The 20,262-nt window shown below is 45.1% G+C and overlaps 1 protein-coding gene across 6 annotated transcripts in view; it reads right to left on the minus strand.

Moving 5' to 3' along the window:
• Positions 1 to 596: 596 nt before the first annotated feature.
• ERG (ETS transcription factor ERG) overlaps positions 597 to 20,262 on the minus strand; it is a 254,369-nt gene continuing 234,703 nt past the window's right edge. For 4 of the 6 annotated variants that reach the window (XM_035028863.1, XM_035028862.1, XM_035028864.1 and 1 more), the window contains 5 exons: positions 18,419 to 18,490; positions 11,768 to 11,836; positions 11,035 to 11,091; positions 10,306 to 10,353; positions 597 to 3,347 (listed from right to left, as the gene is read on the minus strand). In XM_035028863.1, coding sequence (XP_034884754.1) covers positions 2,827 to 3,347; positions 10,306 to 10,353; positions 11,035 to 11,091; positions 11,768 to 11,836; positions 18,419 to 18,490 — 767 coding nt within the window. In that variant the 3' untranslated portion in view covers positions 597 to 2,826. The remainder of the gene's footprint in view (positions 3,348 to 10,305; positions 10,354 to 11,034; positions 11,092 to 11,767; positions 11,837 to 18,418; positions 18,491 to 20,262) is intronic. The other 2 variants (XM_035028861.1, XM_035028865.1) reach the window with 2 other exon arrangements.

Here is a 20,262-nt window from a genome sequence, read left to right on the forward strand (position 1 = left end):
ACATGAACTGAAGAATGCTCTGGAGTTAGATTAAGGCAGGAGCACATAGCTAATGTTATTTTGAGATGTAATTTAAGCATTATTTATTTGTGAGAACAGAGCATTATCATGTTATCCAAAATTATCTCAGTGGCTCACGCTTGTCATAAAGCTTGCTAATAATCTGGGTTGAGGAGGGGCGTGTTGGAGAACCTAACTGAAACCATCTGCTAAAATTGAATATGGTAATCAGGTCTTATTTTTATTATTTTGCTCATGATATAATCTTGGAGGAGTGGAATTGAGTGACTATCCCAGTAAACTCGTATTTATATGCAGAATGTAGGTGTCCTTGACTTTGCATTCCAAAATAAAGATGACTGATCTTTTCCATTAGAAAGGTTTGGGTCACCCCAACTGCCAACTTTTATGCTTTTATTTTTTTTTTTCTCCCTAAGGAGATACAGGCACTTTATGGACCCTTCCCAAGCTGCTGCAAGATGACTGATGGTTGGACGTCTTTTAATCCAAGTAATGCAGAGTGTCTGAAGCTTTGGTAATCGGATCATACTGACTTTAAAGACCACTGCCAAAATATCCATAGCACAGAGGTTTGGCAACTTGATTTAATCATAGCAAAAGGATTACAAAGTGCAAAACAAGCCCCAAAACAGCTATGAAATGGGCCAATTCAGAAACTGACTCAGGCTAAGAAGTTGTTCAATGTCGCTGTCTCTCACTTGCTTTGTATCCCACCGCTCAAACTGCCTTCACCTTGGCCAAGGTTGGAGGCATTTGTGATGCACAGAAGAGAAAAGATGTCAAGGGAAATCGACTTGAGATCATAGACACAGTGTCTGGTGACGTGTCAGGCTTAGGGCTGGCGAGTCCCCAACCACGACACCCAGGTCATCCTGGTGTGGGAAGACCTGGCGAGGTCCTCTGAAAGGGAAGGCACATGGAAAATTTAGAAGCTGTCCCTTGTTTCTTTAGAGTGAGAAATTGTGGCTCTCCGTGACGCTTTATTCATCAACAAGAATACAGTTTGCATTAAGGCTTGTTTGCCGTTCAACAAATGTATTATGATCACAGCAGGAATTAAGGGTGATTCTGTGACCAGGCGCTTATATGGAATTTGTCACAACCTTGGCTTTAGAGGCCCCTTTCCATTCTGGGCACAAATACGGAGGTTCCAGTGTGAAACCTTTGGTCCTTCTGCTCCAGAAGTAGCTAGGAATAAGAGAGTGAGCAAGAAGGGCCTGTAGAGGCCAGCGCCATTTGGACACCAAATACCCCATTGGCTTGGCTCTCACTTGCATGAGTTCCTGGACAAAACAAAATTCTAGCACAAAACCCAAAAGCTCAGCACACATTTCTGTTGGGCAACTTTAGTCGCTTAAAAAAAAAAAAAAAAAAGGTGCAAATGCAGACTCCTGCATAAATCTGATTTGCCATGCTAGGCCAAGCTTGTTTTATTACATACATTCTGCATCCTAAGAACTAATAACTTCATATTGTAAACATTAAGCATACAGAGTTAAAATTCAAGGCCACATTCTATCATTGATTGTCTCTTTTGTCATGTATCTTTGGCTGGCCGAGATCAACTCGTAGTGTATAAATGCATAAGTTATATAATTATTATATAAAAAGAAAAAAAAAACAAACATTGACTTGTATACTTCATTCTGACAAACGCACAGCGTTCGCGACTCGAAGGGAAACCGGAGCCTCTGCTTAACCCAAATGCCTAGGTGGTTTCGATGGCAGCTACGAAGAAGGCTACCTCTCACCTGACCCTGTGGGGACCAGAGCCCCCACCTCACGATGAGGTCCCGAATGTTTCTTTTAAATATCAGACAATTCCAGTTAAAATTTTCTTTTGACAAACAAACAAACAAAAAAAAAGAGAGATGCATATTTTTGTTTCTGAATTCTACTACTCCCCCCCTCCGCTGCGCGGTACTCTTCTTCTTAACGCTGCGTTTGGTAGAACACTGACCGATTAACCCACACGTGTCCTCCACTCGTTTCTCCAAGTCTCCGCACTGTCCTAAGTCCAGTCTCTACTGCTTGACAAGGGTCTCTCCCAGCCCCGTGGCCTCCTCTTCCTGTGCTCCCTCCTCTTCCACCTCCTCCAGCCCTCTGTCTACACCCACACGCTCACTGTCCGCACACGTTCTCAGCCCCACCGCCCCGCCGGGTTCACAGTTCCGCAATACTGTCAAGGAGTAAGTTGGCAGCCTTGGGTCGTCTTCACAGCTAGCGAGAGCCAGTGGCTCTCCACTCAATGTAAAGACTCTGACTTCACCCAAAAACAGCAAGTGCTGCTGAGTTCCATGTGGCCGTTGGTCCATGGGCTGCAGTCTCTCTCTTCTCTTTCTCTTTTTTTTTTATTTTTGATATGTTTCTATTTTTAAATACAGGTAGTTTTCCTTAAAATGACATTTCGATGGTACATTAGGTCAAGACTGCGTTACGACTATCACTTTATTCTCCTCCCCCCTTGGCATTAGCAGGACCCCAAACTCTCCTCAGAAGTTTGGACACTTCTTAAGAACACTTTCTTTGGCACTTTGTCCTTGTGACGTCATGCTTCTACTTACAATGTCTTTTACATGGTATGTCCATATCCATTACATTTGTAGCATCCTCTTTATTCCTGTAGTAATACTTTAGTAATTCCCTCCCACTAAGAGTCTTTGGATCTCTCCCCTGGATTCCTTCCCCTAGAGCCAGTCAGGCGATTTCATTCCTCTTGAGGCACTTTTGATTCATGTTCTCCAATAGAGTTTGTAGCAATTTCTTGGTGATCGTATGCTGTTGGGAAAGGCCTCCCTCCCGGCTCTAGTAGTAAGTGCCCAGATGAGAAGGCATATGGCTGGCGGGAAGCCTAGTGTTGGGGTATATACCTCCAGTTGGCGAATTCCAGTAGGGGTTTGGGGCGGCGAAAAAACTGGACGATGTCACAGGGAGGGCCGGAGGGTGGGGGGCCACAAAGTTCATCTTCTGTGGGTGGGCGTGATAGGAGCCCATGTAAGGGAGGTCCGAGGGGTACTTGTACAGAGATGATTCTGGAGGGTGGGGCTGCAGGGCCTGGGCGATCCCGTGGAAGTCAAACTTGTAGGCATAGCGCTTCCCGTGGACTTTGGTCATGATATTTTTGTCATAGTAGTAACGGAGGGCACGGCTGAGTTTATCGTAGTTCATATTGGGTTTGCTTTTCCGTTCTCCCCAGCGCCGGGCAACCTCGTCAGGATCGGTCATCTTGAATTCCCCATTGGTGCCTTCCCAGGTGATGCAGTTGGAGTTTGAGCTATCTGAGAGGAGCTCCAGGAGAAACTGCCAAAGCTGGATCTGTCCACTCCCTAGGGAGGTGGGAAAAGGAAACGAGACACCCATGAGAACAGGCTCTGAGCTAAAGGCTTTGTTTCTTCAGTGACAGAAGTAGGTGCTAGGGGTGTTCCACACAAATCCCATTAACCCGGCCCGTGCACCCATCCCTCAGCTACTGGGAGTGGCCGCAGCTCTCGTCCTGCAGCTTCCCTCCCTCTTCTTCAGAAAACTGCCCTGGGATGAAGAGGAGCTGCATCACCCACCCCGGGCAGCCCACGGCCCGAGGGGCTGACACCGTGGACCAGAGGCTCATCTCCTTGCCCCAAGGAGGGGCCAATTCTGTGATGCTGTTCCTACTCCGGAGCTCCTCGCAGGATCAGACCACGGCAAGGTTCCGGCTAAGGCCACCAGCCCCCAGAACTCGGTCCCTGCCCTTTTCTGCTTCGTCACCACCTCTCTCCCAGAAACATATACTTCATTGATCACTTGCACAGGTCTATCCTTACCCCAAGCTCTGTGTCTAGGGAACCTGGCCCGAGGCGAGGATCCTCGGTGACTATCAGGCGGATCCACAGATCCAAGTCCTTTATGGAATGCAAAGAATTCCTATGGGGCCCAGTTTAGGTTGGTCCCATCCATTTCTGACTTCCTTAGAAGACCAGCCAAGTCCACTTTGTGTTTCAGGGGTGAAAGGGTTTATTTTTCCTCTTTTGTGAGGCAGAAAGTGCCATTATGTTGATGGCAATAATGACTTAATACCATTTATATTGGCAAGGTCAAGTAAAATAATAAAAGTCAGATTTAGGAAATGAACTTCTAAAAGTTTATGGAAAAACATAGAGAATGGAAGTAAACACCGTTATTTCTAACATAACATTTTGCTGGCACCCAGAAAGCAATTCTGTCAAAACTTTTCCTAGAACAGAATTAACCCACTCAGAATGAGGAAGTTTAGAAAATAGTTGGCTCTTTTTCAAACCAGATCACCTATTTCCAGTACTTAGGCAATTGCATCGTAACGGAAATCCACGTGTTGCCCCTGCTTTGCAATGCCAATTGTGTTCAGAAGAGCTTCCAGAAGAAGAACAGTGTGTGACTGCAAAGATTTTGGGGGAACCAACGAGACTCCAGCTTCGTCTGAGATCTTACTTAGCTGGGGATGCACAGTCAGAATTTTTTGATCGCACTGGAGATGCGTGGATGTGGCTTTTAGGTTTTATTAAATTCCGAGAAAAATCCAGGCACATCATTCTAGCCACCATGTTACACTACTTTAAGATGATTTACGGCTCCCTACAGGAGAGAAGCATGCAAATATCGACAGCAGTATTGAGCACCGGGAGAAGCTAAGGTGTGCTGAACAGATTTTAGAAGCTTTGCGAGCAAATAAGAGGCATGTCTTTCCTCCCAAACTCCAGCTACAGTATTACCTCGGGCTTATACCATAAAGATTACTTTTATTACACGATCGGTAAATATCAATAGATGTGATAAAATGATTAAAGCAACTTTAACTGGCAACCCTTCAGGGGACTGATGTCATGTAAAAATCAATTATAAATTTGTTTTTTTCCTAAATCCTCCCTCCTCCCTAGCTCCCTACATAAACTGTCCAACTCGTAAGTCCCTGTTTCCACACTGGCTACATGGAAATGGATATGTTTGCGAATTCATCCATACAACAGCATCATGAGAAAGGTCAGCCTTTTCTGAATGTGTTCTGGAAAATTATCATTCTCAGTCTCGCAACACATTTGAAATATATTAACAGCTTGTCGTTCATCTCAATGGAAGCCTATGCTTTTTCCGAACCACATATTCAAACTGTTCCCAATCAAGTTCTATTGCCCCCAACATCTCATTAATATGCATTTAAAAAAAAATATGAAGAATGGTATGAGAAAACCATATGGTTTTAGTATATATATTGTAACCAAAGGATTACTACTTGAAAAAAATTCCATATCGGACCTGGGAATAGGGAAAAACATGGATTTTTTACTTAACATTCCAATGTATGCTTCAATATAAACACATAGAGTTGTCCGAAAATAAATATTCACTGTCAACCTCCTCCCACAGAGAGATTAATTCTACAGATTTTGCATAAATACACAGACCTTCCTAAATAGCCAGAAAAATACTTGGCATTTATTCAAACTTTGACATTGCTCTTAAGAATCTGTCCCTTGCCCATTTCCTTTGTAAACACGTATAGAGAGAACCAGTGGACAAAAGTGGTTCCTATCTCTCCTGCTCCTGAAGAACTAGAAAGTCAGGGACCTAAATTCATGGCTGGAAATTCAAAGATGAGCAATTTCTTATCAGACCATTTTACCCAGCAGCCTTTAAGACACAGGGCTCAGGCCTCGGAGCATTTCAAGTGTCTATGGGAATCAGAGATCTATAACAAAATTCATCAGCTTCCAAATCCGAGCACAGAAGCAAAAACGGAAAATCAGGGGCGCCTGGGTGGCTCAATTGTTAAGCGTCTGCCTTCGGCTTGGGTCATGATCCCAGGGTCCTGGGATCGAGCCCCGCATCGAGCCCCGCATCGGGCTCCCTGCTCCACGGGAAGCTTGCTTCTCCCTCTCTCACTCCCCCTGCTTGTGTTCCTTCTCTCGCTGTGTCTCTCTCAGTCCAATAAATAAATAAAACCTTTAAAAAAAAATGGAAAATCAATTCCTGTTTAAGTAAATGTTACAAAATGCAACATGACGTCAAGCTCATTCATTGTTAAATTTAATATTCATAACAAAATCTGTTGTATTCGCAGTCTAGGGCAGGTTTTCTCACTGTGCAAGAATTGTCAAGGATTGCACCATGGCTGCTGAGAACTCGGCCAATGGTATGTTAACTGAGATCCCTGTGGCCACAAATTTCAAAGCAATTAAAAACAGTAACATTTACTGCACGATAAAGGCGCATTTTAGAGCATACAACAGGGAATCCAAAACAAGGATACCTAAGCTTTAGGAAGCCTGAGAGGGGTCTGGGTTGCTCACTGGCCAAGCCAACAAGTGAAAGGGAAGCTCTTACATTTGGGATCTGCCCTCCAGCAGCCCCACGACCTCCCCCTGGTCCATCACCTTCCTTCCAGAAAACCCTTCACATCTGTTTTCTAGACCTATCTTGGTAGCAGCTTTGAAACATGAGTAAGGCTTACTGACTTTTGCCCTGGTTTTGTCTAAGGTAATTAACCAAAAAGCCAGGACTGGGAAAAACAAAGACCTCCAGGAGAGCCCAATGGGATGAAGGGGGGAGGGGTGCAGCCTGAAATAGAAGGCAATCCTTTTATTTGTAGAAGAAAAGTGGTCTCTTAATGCAATTAAAAGAAAAGAAGAGAAGTAACAGTAGCAAAGAAGGTCGACTGAGCAGAAAAGGGCAAAACATCCAAAAGGCTTGTAAAGCACAGAGAAAAGCAGAGCTGGGAATGACTCAGCAGCTGTGGGTCCAGTTGGGGGGGGGGGTGTCCCCAGAGCAGGGCACCTCGGCTGCCACCTGACAGAGGGGCAGAGCAGTAAAGGAAGCAGAGAGGGGTCCAGTGAGCACCACGGTGTCAGCCCTTTGGGACCACGTTCTACCGAACCCGTGCACACAGCCTGGCCCCTCCATCATGTTAAGCTCCCGGCAGCAGGCGCGTCCCAGGGGGAAAGCTTTGCCCCCGGGCTCCGTGTAGCTCCAGGCAGGACTCGGGAGAGGGCAGGGCAGTGCAGTGGCTGGAAGCACCGCTTTGGAAACATCGCGGCCTCTGCTGAGACCTGGCGCAGGCACATACGGGACCTTGGGCAGCTCACCCAGCTCTCCGTGCCTCAGTGCCCCGCTCTGTAAAATGGGGGTGAAAGTAATAGTACTATCTCGCTGGGTCACTATGAGGATGAACTCGGTGCATGAAGGTTTGGACTGAAAATCATGATTTGTTTGAGCTGAAAACCAGAGTTTAAAGAGAGGCACGCATCTTGCCTAGAGCTACAAGATGACAATAGGAAGCCAAGTGCCCCCCCATCCCGTGTACCCCATGCCCGTTGGCTGTGAAGTATTGCGAACAGTAATTTCAGGGCTGGCTGATGGCCACTGAAAGCCTACTATGCGCCGGGCACCGTCCTGAACACTTTACATGTGTTTTTTTAACGCCCCCCAATCATGTGACAGCCCATTGCAGAGGTGAGGAAATCAGAGCCCAGAGAGGTAGAGTGACTTATCCTGCTCAAGGTCAGCAAGGGTTGGAACCCGGACTCCAAGCTTGGACGCCAAATCACGGAACAAACCATTGCTTCCAGGCCCAGGTTTCTGCACACACCTCCACCCTCCCGACTCTTCTCCAGGGTGTCCCTTCCCTGGGCCTGGAGCTTGGGAGGTTCCCAGTGGGAGACTGGACACTCCCAGCTCCAACAAATGGCAAAGCATCACCAACACGGGTCTCTGGGTGCGCGTGAGGCTGGACACGTTTCACTCCCACCATTAAAGAGTCTCCAGTTAGCATTAAAGGAGCCGCTGCACATAACCCGAGAAAGCACTTTCAGTCCGTTAGAGAAGCCGCATTAAATGTGCAGCCATTCTGATGGGACAGAAAGCCGCTGCATGGCTTATAGGTGACCCATGACATAATTGTGCAGGGACTCAGCTCTCAGCAGGGGAGCTGCGGCCCATCAAATGCACATCGAATGAATATCTGGCTCGGGGACACTGAGATGCCATCATTGTTCTGTGCATGTATACACTATGATGTCACTTTCCACTTCAAATGATTAAGACGAGTTTGCACTGTACAAAGAGCGAGGGCAGGAATTTTAAGTGATGACGGATTTATTTATCAGAGAATGGGGAAACCGAATCAAACAGGAAGAGGCATTCTCATTCACAGGAAGATAAAAGACATTCCGGGCTTGGGGGGAGAAGACCACATGAACACAACTGACATGCGGCCCGAGGAGAGACGGAGAGAAGGCCTAATTCGTTATAAACGGAGTAGAACAAATCTTTACCCTCCAGCCCCGAGTGGGGATGTTGGCACCTTCCCCAGGCCCAGGGCAGACGGTCTTTGCGATACAAAGTGCAGTCTTCACCCGCAGTGCGAAGCTGCTGACCTGCCATGGACCGAGACATTTTCCCAGTGCCTGAACACTCCTTGAACTAAATGGAAATCCTTCCTTTCTGTTCTCTTCGCCTCCATTCTCCAAGCCCTCCCTCCTCCCTCATGCTTACTCAGGGGCGGCTTAGCGCAAGAAAATAAAACCGGACTTTGGCGACAGAGAGTCAGGGCTCAAATCCAGCCTCCCTTCTTATTGGCTATGTGACCCAGGGAAAGTTACCTAATGTCTCTGGACCTCCGATTCCTCTTCTGTAGGAGGAAGATAATGACGAGCCGGGGCTGTCAAGGGGCGGCACCATGGACATGAGTGCTTGCCCAGGCATTACACAGGGTGGGAGCTATTTGTTACTTCACGTGATTGTATTAACGTCCCCGAGTGCTTCTGCTTCTGTTCCTTTTCCTTGCTCTAATCTATCCTGAACGCCGCTGCCAGAGCCGTCTTCCTGAAGCACGACTGATAATAGTCATCTCCAAACACGGGAATCATTTCTGTTTGAACAGTTTGGAGCAGAGGGATGAAGGGGGACCAGAGACCCAGGAGTCTTGGCCACCAGTTGGATGCTCACTGAAGAGAACAGAGCCTGTGGCTCCATGAACAGTGGACAGGGTTGGAACCACCTGCGTTCATCTCTCCACCAGAATGTAAGGTCCCTGAGGGTCAAGGACAGTGTCTCCTTATTCCCTGCATTCATTTATTCAACAAATAATTATCGAGCGCCTGGTCCAGTCTCCAGGGCAGAGTAGGAAACAGAACAGTCCCTTCTAACTGCTCAGATGCCCAAAAGGTATTTGCTGAACTAGTTAACGTTACCTAAAACTGAATGTGAACGCTGCAGACACCCAATAATGAAGATATTTCATGTTCTCAAAATACAGATTCCCTTGCTGGGATGCGTGCTGATTGAATCTGGACTTTTCCCTTTCCAGCCCGACTTTGGCCTCAGTGTTTAGGAAATATACATTCCAGCTTGTCCTTGCAATAGGCCTGTGTCATCCTGGCGTTTGAATGTGCCGTTGAGAATATGCAGCATATGCCGTGAATTTCTGAGGCAGATGCCAACACAGCTGGTTCTGATCGGTATACAAACAAATCAAACAGTTTGGTGGGCAATGCAATGTGATGACAAGTGACAATCCTTGGCAAGGGACAGGTCACGAGTGGGCCAGTTAAGAACGTGCACTTTGTTCTAGCCTCCAAGTTCAAAAACAGACCGTTCATTGACGATGATCCTGGATCTGAAGCCTTACGGTGGAAATTAAGGTTCTCCTTTTCAAGATATTATTTAATCGGCTTGTGTGATGGGTTCACCTGTGTCTCCCCAAAATGCCTATGTTGGAATCCTAACCTCCAGGATCTCAGAATATGACTTTATTTGGCAATAGGGTCTTTACAGAGGTGATTAAGTGAAAGTAAAGTCAGGGTAGGTTCTAATCCAATATGACTAGTGTCCTTATAAAAGGAAATTTGGACACAGACACACACACACAGAGAAGACAGGTAAAGAGACACAGGGAGAAGACAGCCATCTACAAGCCAAGGAGAGAGGTCTGGAACAGATCCATCCTTCACAGCCCTCGGAAGGAACCAACCTTGCCTGACACTTAACACTTTGTCTTTGGACTTCTGGCCTCCAGACTGAGACAATAAACGTCTGTGGTCGAAGCCCCCAAGGGAACTGATACAGCTTAGATTAGCTGATACTGCTCTTTGCTGAAGCTAAAGTCTTAATTCATAATATGACCCATTTTTTTTTCCATTTAGGCAAATAATCCAATGAGATCTAAACTCAACTTTGTTCAGTTGAAGGGATTTCTCACCGATACAAGTTAAACTTACAAAACAGCCATGGCCAAAAAGGGTAACTTTGTTAGGAGCAAAATCACCAGCATGATCTCACCTGGGTTTGCAAGGCGGCTACTTGTTGGTCCAAGAATCTGATAAGGATCTATAGCAAAAAGAAAAGAAGTCAAATCCCAAAGACCTCGTCATGATTTGGTATGAGGTCGCTGGAGGCATAATGCTCACCCACTTGTGTTTCCAGATTTCAGGCCTGAACGTACCCCCATACCAAAGTCACCTAGCACCACTTCCTGTACTGAATAAGATGTCACAGGGAATCTGAGTGAAGTTTCTTGCTAAAGGCCTCTTAACTGGTGGCCAAGTGCAGGTTTGGCTCGGGGTTCCCGACACCCAGCTCTCTCCATCCCTGGACAGAAACTGGGCAAACGTGGTATGTCCCCTCTTGGCCCCGGTGCCATGTGGACTATGTCCCTCAGCACACTGGCAATCTCCACCCCCCACTGCACTCCACATCGGACCTGGCAAGACGCTGGCACACTGAACATGGCTTGAAGGTGAAATGAAAACTCATCTGTCAAAAAGAAGCAGCCTGCGTGCAACAGAGTGCTTTCTCCATATTTACTGCATAGATTTCAGAAATGTTTTAGCAAAATCTCAAGCTATCCCTATTGAAAAGACTGATGATTTGGTCCACATTTTATATATGGAGCCATGATAAAGAAGACAAAATCACATTTATTTCATTTAGGAAGTGACACATTTTCAGAAATACGCTGCTAAATCTACTTCTTTTTTGATGGCCAGCAAGATGTTCCCTCAAACATACCTAGCTGAGGACGCTGGTCTTCAGTTTTGGGCACTGCGGAAGGAGACGGTTGAGCAGCTGAAAATCCAAAAGCAAAAGACAGAGTTAGCTGTAACTTCTATTTGACCATTAGTCTTTGATGATGTTATACTACCATCCCATCGATTATCTTAGTTATTAACATAGTAGTCTTACTCTTATACTAAGCTGCATTTAATGGCAAGAGAAGTGCCTTTCTAATGAAACCAAATGTAGACATTGTAGCAAAAAAAAGAGGGCACTTTAAATTATTTTAAAAATTTATAGAGCGCTGTTTCCAAAACTAAAAAAAAAAAAAAAAAAAAAGAATTTGAGATACAGATTAAAATGAATCACAGTCTAAACGAAACAGAAAAAGGGAAATCACCAGGAAAATAAAATAAAGCTACGGATACTTTTAAACATGGCCAAGATTAGGAAATCACCCAGTATTTAATCCGTGCCCAGACATCTCTTGAGACTTGCCTTTGTCCTTGTTGAAATACATTACATCATTTGTTTTTTTTTGTTGTTGTTATGGAAGTATGGAAGTAGGTATAACCCCAGGAGAGAAAGAATCATTGCCTTTAAAGATCAGTTGCACTTTGTTGCCAATGGAACAAACACTTCATGCATTGAAAAAGCATGGATTCACTGTAGAAATTGTTATGTGTTCCAAAATAGTTATCTACTGCCTTGTGACATGCAGATTCAAGCAGCTGGGCCAACACTATACCTTTCGACTGGGGGGTGGGGTGGCCGTGACTAGTCCAGGCTGATCTCCTGGGTGGGTCATAAGGTAAATCTGCAAAGACAAATGAATCAACTGAAAGATCAATAATGTAATTTTATAATAGATATAATCTCTGTTTTTTGTGATTGTTGTAATTTTTGTGTTTATTAGAATAACTATTGTGGGTGGAAATCCAGTAATCCAAAGAAATACCCAACCTGTATTCCATTAGATTTGGGTTTTACTTAGAAATTATCGTTTTGTTTATTCTATTGATCTAACATTTTCACCCATTGAGCTAACAACTCTCACTGACAGATTCTTGCAGAGTTTGGTGAGTCTTCCATAGAAACTTCCTACAATCACAGGTCAAGACCATATTAAGAGTTTCTCACGATCTACTTTGACCTGCCTCTACCTGCGACTGGCCTAAATTCATCCCTTTGTTACCTTCATGACTCATCCAGAGCAGTGCTCACAAATTTGGTTAAGTCCACCAACCCTTGCTCGAGGTCTGCCCCTAAATTCACCAAATGACACTTAAGTTCCTTTTTCTTTTTCTTCCTTGGAAACGAGCATGGCCATCTTATCCCCTTACTGGTCAGCTGTCTCTCTTGGTGACCCCTCATTTTCTCTTTATAATCTCACCCAGTTATATTAAATCGGTTTTAAGGGTCCAGTTCTTTTTCTATGTAAGTATCTACTTTGTTTTTCTCCAAATGAATTTAGAATTTCTCTAGAAGAACTGCAGGAAATCAATCTCAAGATTGAAATAATATTGCCCATGCAACATGTTAACAATGAGCCTAGGAGCTGAAGCACAGGGGCGCCTGGGTGGCTCAGTTGGTTAAGCATCTGCCTTCGGCTCAGGTCATCATCTTGGGGTCCTGGGATCGAGCCCCGCATTGGGCTCCCTGCTCAGTGGGGAGTCTACTTCTCGGTCTGCCCCTCACCCTGCTCGTGCACTCTCTCTCTCTCTCTCTCTCAAACAAATAAATAAAAAATTTTTTTAAAAGTGCTGAAGCATATGCCAATGATTTCCTTGTATTTGCAATGCATTATCATTTGTCTTGTAAATCATCATTGCACTTCGCAATACAAACTTAACTATACTTCTGCATCCTCAACGCAAGTTCTTTTAACGATTATGAAGACTCTAAGCCATTTCAAGGTTCTTCCGAAAATATATTCCAGAACGTTACCATGCATATTCTTACTAACTGTGCATACATAAAGTGATTTCTACACGAAATCTCATCACAGATCCACTTCAAAACTATGTCTTCTTGGATTGATGGGGACTCACTTCAATGCCACGTGTAATTCTGAGCCAACTGAAAGCCACAGGCAGATACTTCAGCACATCTGGAAATCACTCTAAAATCTCACTCAGAGTGCAGGGCAACACAATGAGTCTGAAGCCTCTCTTTAAACAGATGATTTGACCCTGTTTTAGACTGGTAATCTGGTGGATCAATCTTCAAAAAGTTTGACTACATTGCTCAAGATGCATCTCTTCCTATTTTCGGATCCCAAAGAGAATACCACTGAAATGCAACGTGAAATTCAACCCAGAGTTGCCTTAATTTATTTGGTCTGTTTGGCTACAGGCATCTCGACCAGTGTGGTCTCTGAAATCCTACCCTCTATAGCTTTGGTTGAGTAAGATAATTTTTCTTTTTAAACTCTGCTATTGCTCACCCCTCCTTCTCCACTGGCATTTTTGCAGTTTGGACCATAAGCCTTTTCCCACTCAGCTCCTCAGAGTCTCACTTTTCTGGTGCTGGGGTTGCACATGGGAATTAAATCTGCAGCCGCTATCAATTTACAACTGAATTTCAACTTAAGTCTCTGGCAGCCCTTTGCACGTGGATACTCATCTAGTCGCATTTTGTCTTAAAAAAAAAAAAATGGTCAGCCAGAGTTTCAGTTTGAAAATTGTCTCAGAAGGAAAACTGGACTACCAAGACTAATATAACAGCATCTAGCCGAACTCAGGAGCCAACAGGCACATCTTGACAAGGGGCTTCGGTTGACTGAATGAAAAAGCAAGTCAATACTGAACTATGTTCTAGATCCTAGATCTCTAAGTGTGGTCCGCAGACCAGCAATATTAGCAACATCTGGGAGCTTGTGAGAAAGGCAGAATGTCAGTCCAGAGCTACTGAATCAGAATCTGCATTTTGACCAGATCCCAGGTGACCTGGGAACACACTGAACCGTGTTTGAGCAACCCTGTTCTAGACAATTTCCAGTACTTATTTCTAGGCAGGAATCTGGGTTCCTACAGATAACGATCTCAGAACTACTACCTGAGCATGTCAGTGCAAATGAATAAAAGTGTGCAAAGAGCTCTAATTTGGGTCCTTTTTACCAGAGAGAATGCTAACAGAATGAACAGCAAATGTCAGCAGGTTGGTCCACTCCCACTTTAAACATAAAAGTATTGCTCATGAAATGTGACTGGAAAAAAACACCCAACTACTAAGAGAAAAATATTTTGAAACCCTTTATTCATAAATCCTTCTTAGGATGTATAACCATGTTCCATCCTCCCTTGAAAATAAGTCAGGACCTAAACAACACCAAGTCTGATTTTTAGCCAAGAATTTGAGATGTTTATATGAACGATGATTAACATGTTCATAAACATATTGCCATGGAAGATAAGTAGGCTTTTGTTTTTGTTCATGAAATTCTGGTCCAATGCTTCCTTATCAGCTACCGCTCACGCGCTGTGGGCACTGAGCCTCCCTCCTGTGGGAGGGGACACTGGGCAAGACTGAATGAAGCCACACCGGGACAGGAGGCCACGGCGGGGCCCCCTCCAACCACAGCACCCCGCAGCATGGCTAGCGCTGGGCAGCTCTCCTCCTGGGCTGCTTGAGAAACTTTGACTCCGTGCACATTTCCTATGTGTCCCTTACTAACAGTAGGACACAGAACTTCTACTAAGAACAGATTTTACATTTCATTTTTGGCAGTCAGTTCAACACACTCTCCATCTCTCTTGAACTGTGATCTTTGAGGTAATTAACTCATATACTTGGCAGAAGGTCCCGTGTCAGAGAAAAACTGCTTTCTGGCACTGGGTCTGCTATTTCTTCTGTAACAGGCTGTGTGTTTAGAAACCAAAATTCATAAAAGGCATTCAGGGGCAGCTTAGGGTTACCACAGAAGTGTGTTTTATGCCATGATCCAGATCAAGAAGCACGATACTGAAAATAAGGAGTTTGACTAGTGTTGGGTCCCTCCACACTAGCACCTTGATTTATCTCCTGGGAGCTGGGATTGGTTCCTGTTTTTGTATGAGACTCGTCCCCCCTACTCACTCCCTTCCCTGGGCATCAGTGAATCAAGACAACATATATATTCTATTCTCCTTCCTGCAGGGTTAAGTCCACCAAGTTTTGTATTCTGGTTTCATCAAGCTTAAAGACGAACATCCTCTAGCCCTCAGGATGTCTACCTGCCCACTTTATTTTTTAATGGACCAGAACTTAGACCACAGGAGAGCTCATCCTCATTCTGCAGGATCCGCACCACTTTTGCAAAGCTGAGCTGAAGGGCCCTGGCTGGTCTGGGCGGGGTGGGGTAGGGAGGATGAGATCTGCCTGCTGTCAGTGAACCTGGATGCTGATGCAAAGACAGAAAGACTGAGAGCTATTGCTTAGGACCAACTGATAAACCCCTACTCAGTGGAAAGAAGTTCTGGAGTTAACCCTAATGTGATTAAGTCACTCTCCCTTGTTTTCCTCCAGACCTTCCTCCAGGCTTCTAAAATCCTCTATCAAAGACGTAGAAATCTGGGAACATCTTGCATTCCTTTGTCTCCTAGCTGTGCAGATCACTGTGGTGAGTCTAGCCAGGGTGCGGGGGGGTTGGGGGGGGGGGGGTGGGAAGCAAAGAGTGCATCTTTAGCCATGAGCTGGGATATAGCTTTACATAGCACCTGACGGAGGAGAACGTGCATTAGCTGCATTGCCTTGGTGCTCAATTGGTGACAATGTCACCAAGTTGTGAACTCCAACGGGGGAATTGCTTAAGATTCTGAGAAACCCCTGAAGAGCACCAGCTGCAAAGCGAAAGTCAAGGCTGCATTTTCTGGCTCAACCCTCCAGTCTCTTTTGAGAACATTCTAGATGTGTGTCATGATCCGTGGATTGCATGCTGATGGAGGAGGAGAGACAGGATTTCAGAATGTCCCCGTTGGCATACACCAGAGCTTTCCTATAAACTGCCCCTAGGATGCCAGGCGGGGTGGTACATCACGAGGTCAAAAACCAGCATGCAAGTTTCGATGAGTCAGACCTGTCTCTTTCGTGTCACCTGAGACCTCAAAGGGCCATGAATCCAAAAGGCATGTGTTCAGCAAGGAAGAAGGGTACTTACAGAAGAGATGGAGAAAGAGCTTCTAGTAGTTCTAATGTGACACAACCCAAAAAACGCATGAGACATCCTAAAACCATGACCATGAAAAACAAAATGTAAAATGATATGCCAATGTGCTAATGCATTATAAGAGTAGGGAAGAGATGGATCTAAATGCTAACTCAACAATGGGATCATGAAAGGAGGGTGTATTTTGAATCAGGAACATTTGAACAAAGCAAATAGGAGCAAGCCTGGGAAGAGAAGGGAGAGGTATGAACAAAGCAGTGAAATGTCCGTGTGTGCATTCCTTCAAGGTCAATCCCTGCCTCCACCTAAGTAGAGCAGTAACTCTCTTCTCCAAGGTCAAACCCCTAAATCTGGCTGTCAGCAAATAGTTCTGGCTTGTTTGGTCTGATTCAAAGTCTTTATAGCTCATATCCCAAATTGTGTGTCTCCCCCTTGACAATCACAGTAGCAGTTATCAAAATAGGTATTTTTGATACAAACTGAGTCTCAGAAACATACTTTACTGGTATGGAGATATGGAGGTGTGATATCTTCCAGGTCACACACAGATGAGGGCCCCAAGGAAGGTCTTATCAGAGCTATGCAAGGTGCATCTGACTTGGCCACCTGTCTTTCCTAGGGCCGAAGCACAGAGGGGTGTCCCAGACATCACCTCCCAGCTCTCCCTCTCCATACACCTGGGAGACCGTATCTTCCAAATCTACTATATCCTAAAATATGAAAAAGAAGTCGCTCCAGGATTCACTGTCCTATGTAGCAACAAGCAACCAGCTAGCTGGTCTGACCACTGGGTACAGCCCAGATGGATTTGGCCAATGTTGTGATCTTTTGACAAAACTCCAACACTAGCTCATGATCCCCGGATTTTGCGGCTCAGTCAGGGGCACCCATGAGTAGCTTCAAACACACAAACAAGCAAGCAAGCAAACAAGCCCTGGACCCCCATTTTAGATAGCGCTTTTTTTTTTAAGTATGGATGGAAATATTTTTTAAATGCTCACAAAACCTTTGTGATTTTCCTACTCTTCTGTTTGTTTTCCCAAGGATTCATTTATTAGAGGTAAATGGTGGGGTTCTTCGTGGTCTAGCTCACTCTAGACCCTGGGTCTTGTCCCCAGTTAAATGGCCTGGAAAGCCTCTAACAGGACAGAGGTAAGTAAGCACTTGGGCTAAGCCTTTCCATCATGTTCCCCAGGAGCAGGGCAGCAAACCCTTCCTCCAACGTTGGAGAAGAGGATAATCACCAGCCTGAAGGTACTAAGGTGGTAACAGGGTAATGTCAGAGTGGGAGCAATTCTGAGAAGCTTCTCCGCTCATGCTATTTAGCTCACTGGTCCCCAGTCTTTCTCACTGCAAAGAAACAGTGGTGCCAAGCTTAGCGCCCTGGACGAGTTCAAAATGAGTCTTGTGTAGCCTGGACGTGAGCCAGAGGTCAAAGGGCGACAACTTGTGTCTAGGAAGACATGAGTCGCAGATCCACGAACGGATATGGAGAAAACAGGTTAAATACTTATGTGCGTGAGTCTAGATCCAGCTCTAGGTGGCTCTACCGAAACATCGAGACCTTTGGGCCAAGTGCACATGTGCTCCCATGAGCTGGGTCCTTTGTACCTCCGTGGCTGGCACGCAGGAGGGACTCCCTGGACATCTGTGGAATGAAGAGCCAGCTCTCTGAAGACAGGATGCTTTCTGAAGTCTGGCTCATCCTCATGCTCCCAGGATGTAACATTGTGCTTGTCACTAATAAGCCCTGGATAATATTTATTTTTTCATGAATGATACGTAAATCAATTACCTAGAGAAATCCTCAGGAAAGACATAAGGTAAGAGTCTATTGTACATTTTATCTACCACATGCTTCTGCCCTGAAGGACTGGCTCTTATGACCTGCTGGGAGTCTGTCCCTAGCGCTAAGGGGATTCCTCGTGTAAGTCCTTCCATGACCTCGAAAGCAGACGGATTCCTTATTGCCAGGCATCTGGGGCCCATTCTTGCCCATCTGTCTTTTAAAGCAGCTCATTAAGGGGCTGGTCTGCTTTGAATTCTGCAGTCAGGGACCTTTAGTGTGATCTTTGAATGAAATGGTCTGACCCAATTTTGGCTCCCAATCCACAGAAGCAGAATGAGACTGCTCAGGACTCCCTTCAAGACCGAGGATCCTCTCCCTCTGACTCACGTGACTTAAGTCACGGATCTCACGGGACATCCTGGGATGTCTCTCAAGGAACAGATCACACAGGGGGGTTTTCGTACCTGGCCTAGTTGTAATTCTTTGCGTAGCTTCAGGATATACTGAAGTATTTGGGAATATAAAAGCTGCACCCCCTGCAGACAAAAGGAAAGACAAAACATGTGAAGGTCTGTTGTTGTGGTGGTTGATCTCAGCAACAGTGCCATATCTACTTTGCCCTGTGACACCAAAGGGAGGCACCCCCCCTTGAGCCTGCTGCTCCAGACTTTGGGGAGGAAGGGATGGACAGGCACAAGGGACAGAAATTGATTCTGACTACGGAAGTGGATGGCAAACTGTCCTGTGCCCCGTTCGTGATAAAGTGTCTTGTGTTTTGATCTTACAGCTTCTTGCTGAAGTCCATCTGTGTGTCCATCTCCCTGCCAGCAATCTCATTTTATTAAAAAAAAAAAAATCCTATGGTGCGATTTTCATTTTTAAATTGCATAAAAATCCATAAAACATTTGAGAGAGCCCTTGGAAAGTCGTACCAAAGGATTACAAATATGTTGCCAAAGACTATATGGATCTTATTAAAAATGATCCCACACCTCTATTCAAATGCATGTTTCCCGGTCTCTCTCTCTCAATCAACGCCCCTGTCGTTAGCAGAAAAAAATTCCCTTTCCGCAGTTAGGTCCATTTGGAATTGGTTGTCCTTTTCTTCAATTGTTCAATGTTCCACAGTCACGAAAGTAAGGAAAACAGAGCTTTCTTGAAACTTTCCCCTTGGTGTTATACATTTTTTTAAAACAACTGTGAAATTATCAGAAAATGTGTATAGCTCAAAGGTGTTTCCTAAGAGAAGGAAATTACTTTGTCTAAGTTATTTGTTATTTCTGGCCACAAGGTCATTAATTGGCTGATGTGTGTAACCTACGCTGAAAAAGTACATGACTGACTCGAAGCATTTTTTTTCTTACTTTACATTAAAACACAACGTTCTGAATATTGAGGACCAAGATTAAGCAGCGATTTCATTGTAACACTCAGACCTGGACTCACTCACATGACACATTTTAAAGTAAACTGGCAAATGGCTGGAACACGGCTGTGCTTCCATGTGAGGCTTCTTGGCTTATAAGCGGGTTACCCACACCTTGCCAGAACACGAAGGTTTTTCCCCTAGCCTGGGTGGTGGCAGAGCGTCCCCGCAGGCTGATACAGTGGGGTGAGCAGCCTGTGGCCATGCTTCTATGATGGTCTCTATCAGGAGGGAGACAACGGAGGCCAGCCAGGAGCACATTCGTCCGCAGAAAGCCAGCTTCTACTATGGGGGGGCAGGGGGGAGGTTAGCGGGGACGAAGGATCCTGTTAAACTCTACTAGGCTCAGGCAATACATAAAGAGAATGCAGAATCTGTGGTTAGAGACAGAATAGCAGGGATTGAGTTAGCCACTAATTTCATATCCTCCAAAATTATAACACAGCTTCCCTTTCAACAAAAGCTCACATAAAGTAACGAACGAGCATTCCTTTCTACTGCCTTTTGCCAATGTCCAAAGTCTGTGCAAGAAGACTAAAGTCAAGACACGTCAAATGTCCTAAAACGTTTTCTAAAAGGGAAAAATAAAACTCCTGCTTGTCCTAATACACACTCCTTTAAGAATGAAAATGAAAAAAAAAAAAAAAAAGGAATACTAAGGGCCCCTTTTCATCGAACATGCTTCTAATTTCTACAGTCAGCACAGCGCGTATTGGGGGACTAATAGCAGCAGATTATAATCCAGCAAACATGAGCTAAGGCTATGGCTAAAGGCTAATTCTGCACATCACCGGGTTAAAGAAGTCCTTTGATTGTCAAAGGGAGTGGGCAGTGCTTGGAAACCAAAGGGCGCCCCCTGCCTGTAGGCTCTGGTACCTCCCG

The sequence above is a fragment of the Mirounga leonina genome, unplaced genomic scaffold, assembly GCF_011800145.1.
Source record: "Mirounga leonina isolate KUSES-001 unplaced genomic scaffold, KU_Mleo_1.0 Mir_205, whole genome shotgun sequence".
NCBI classification, from domain to species: Eukaryota; Metazoa; Chordata; class Mammalia; order Carnivora; family Phocidae; genus Mirounga; species Mirounga leonina.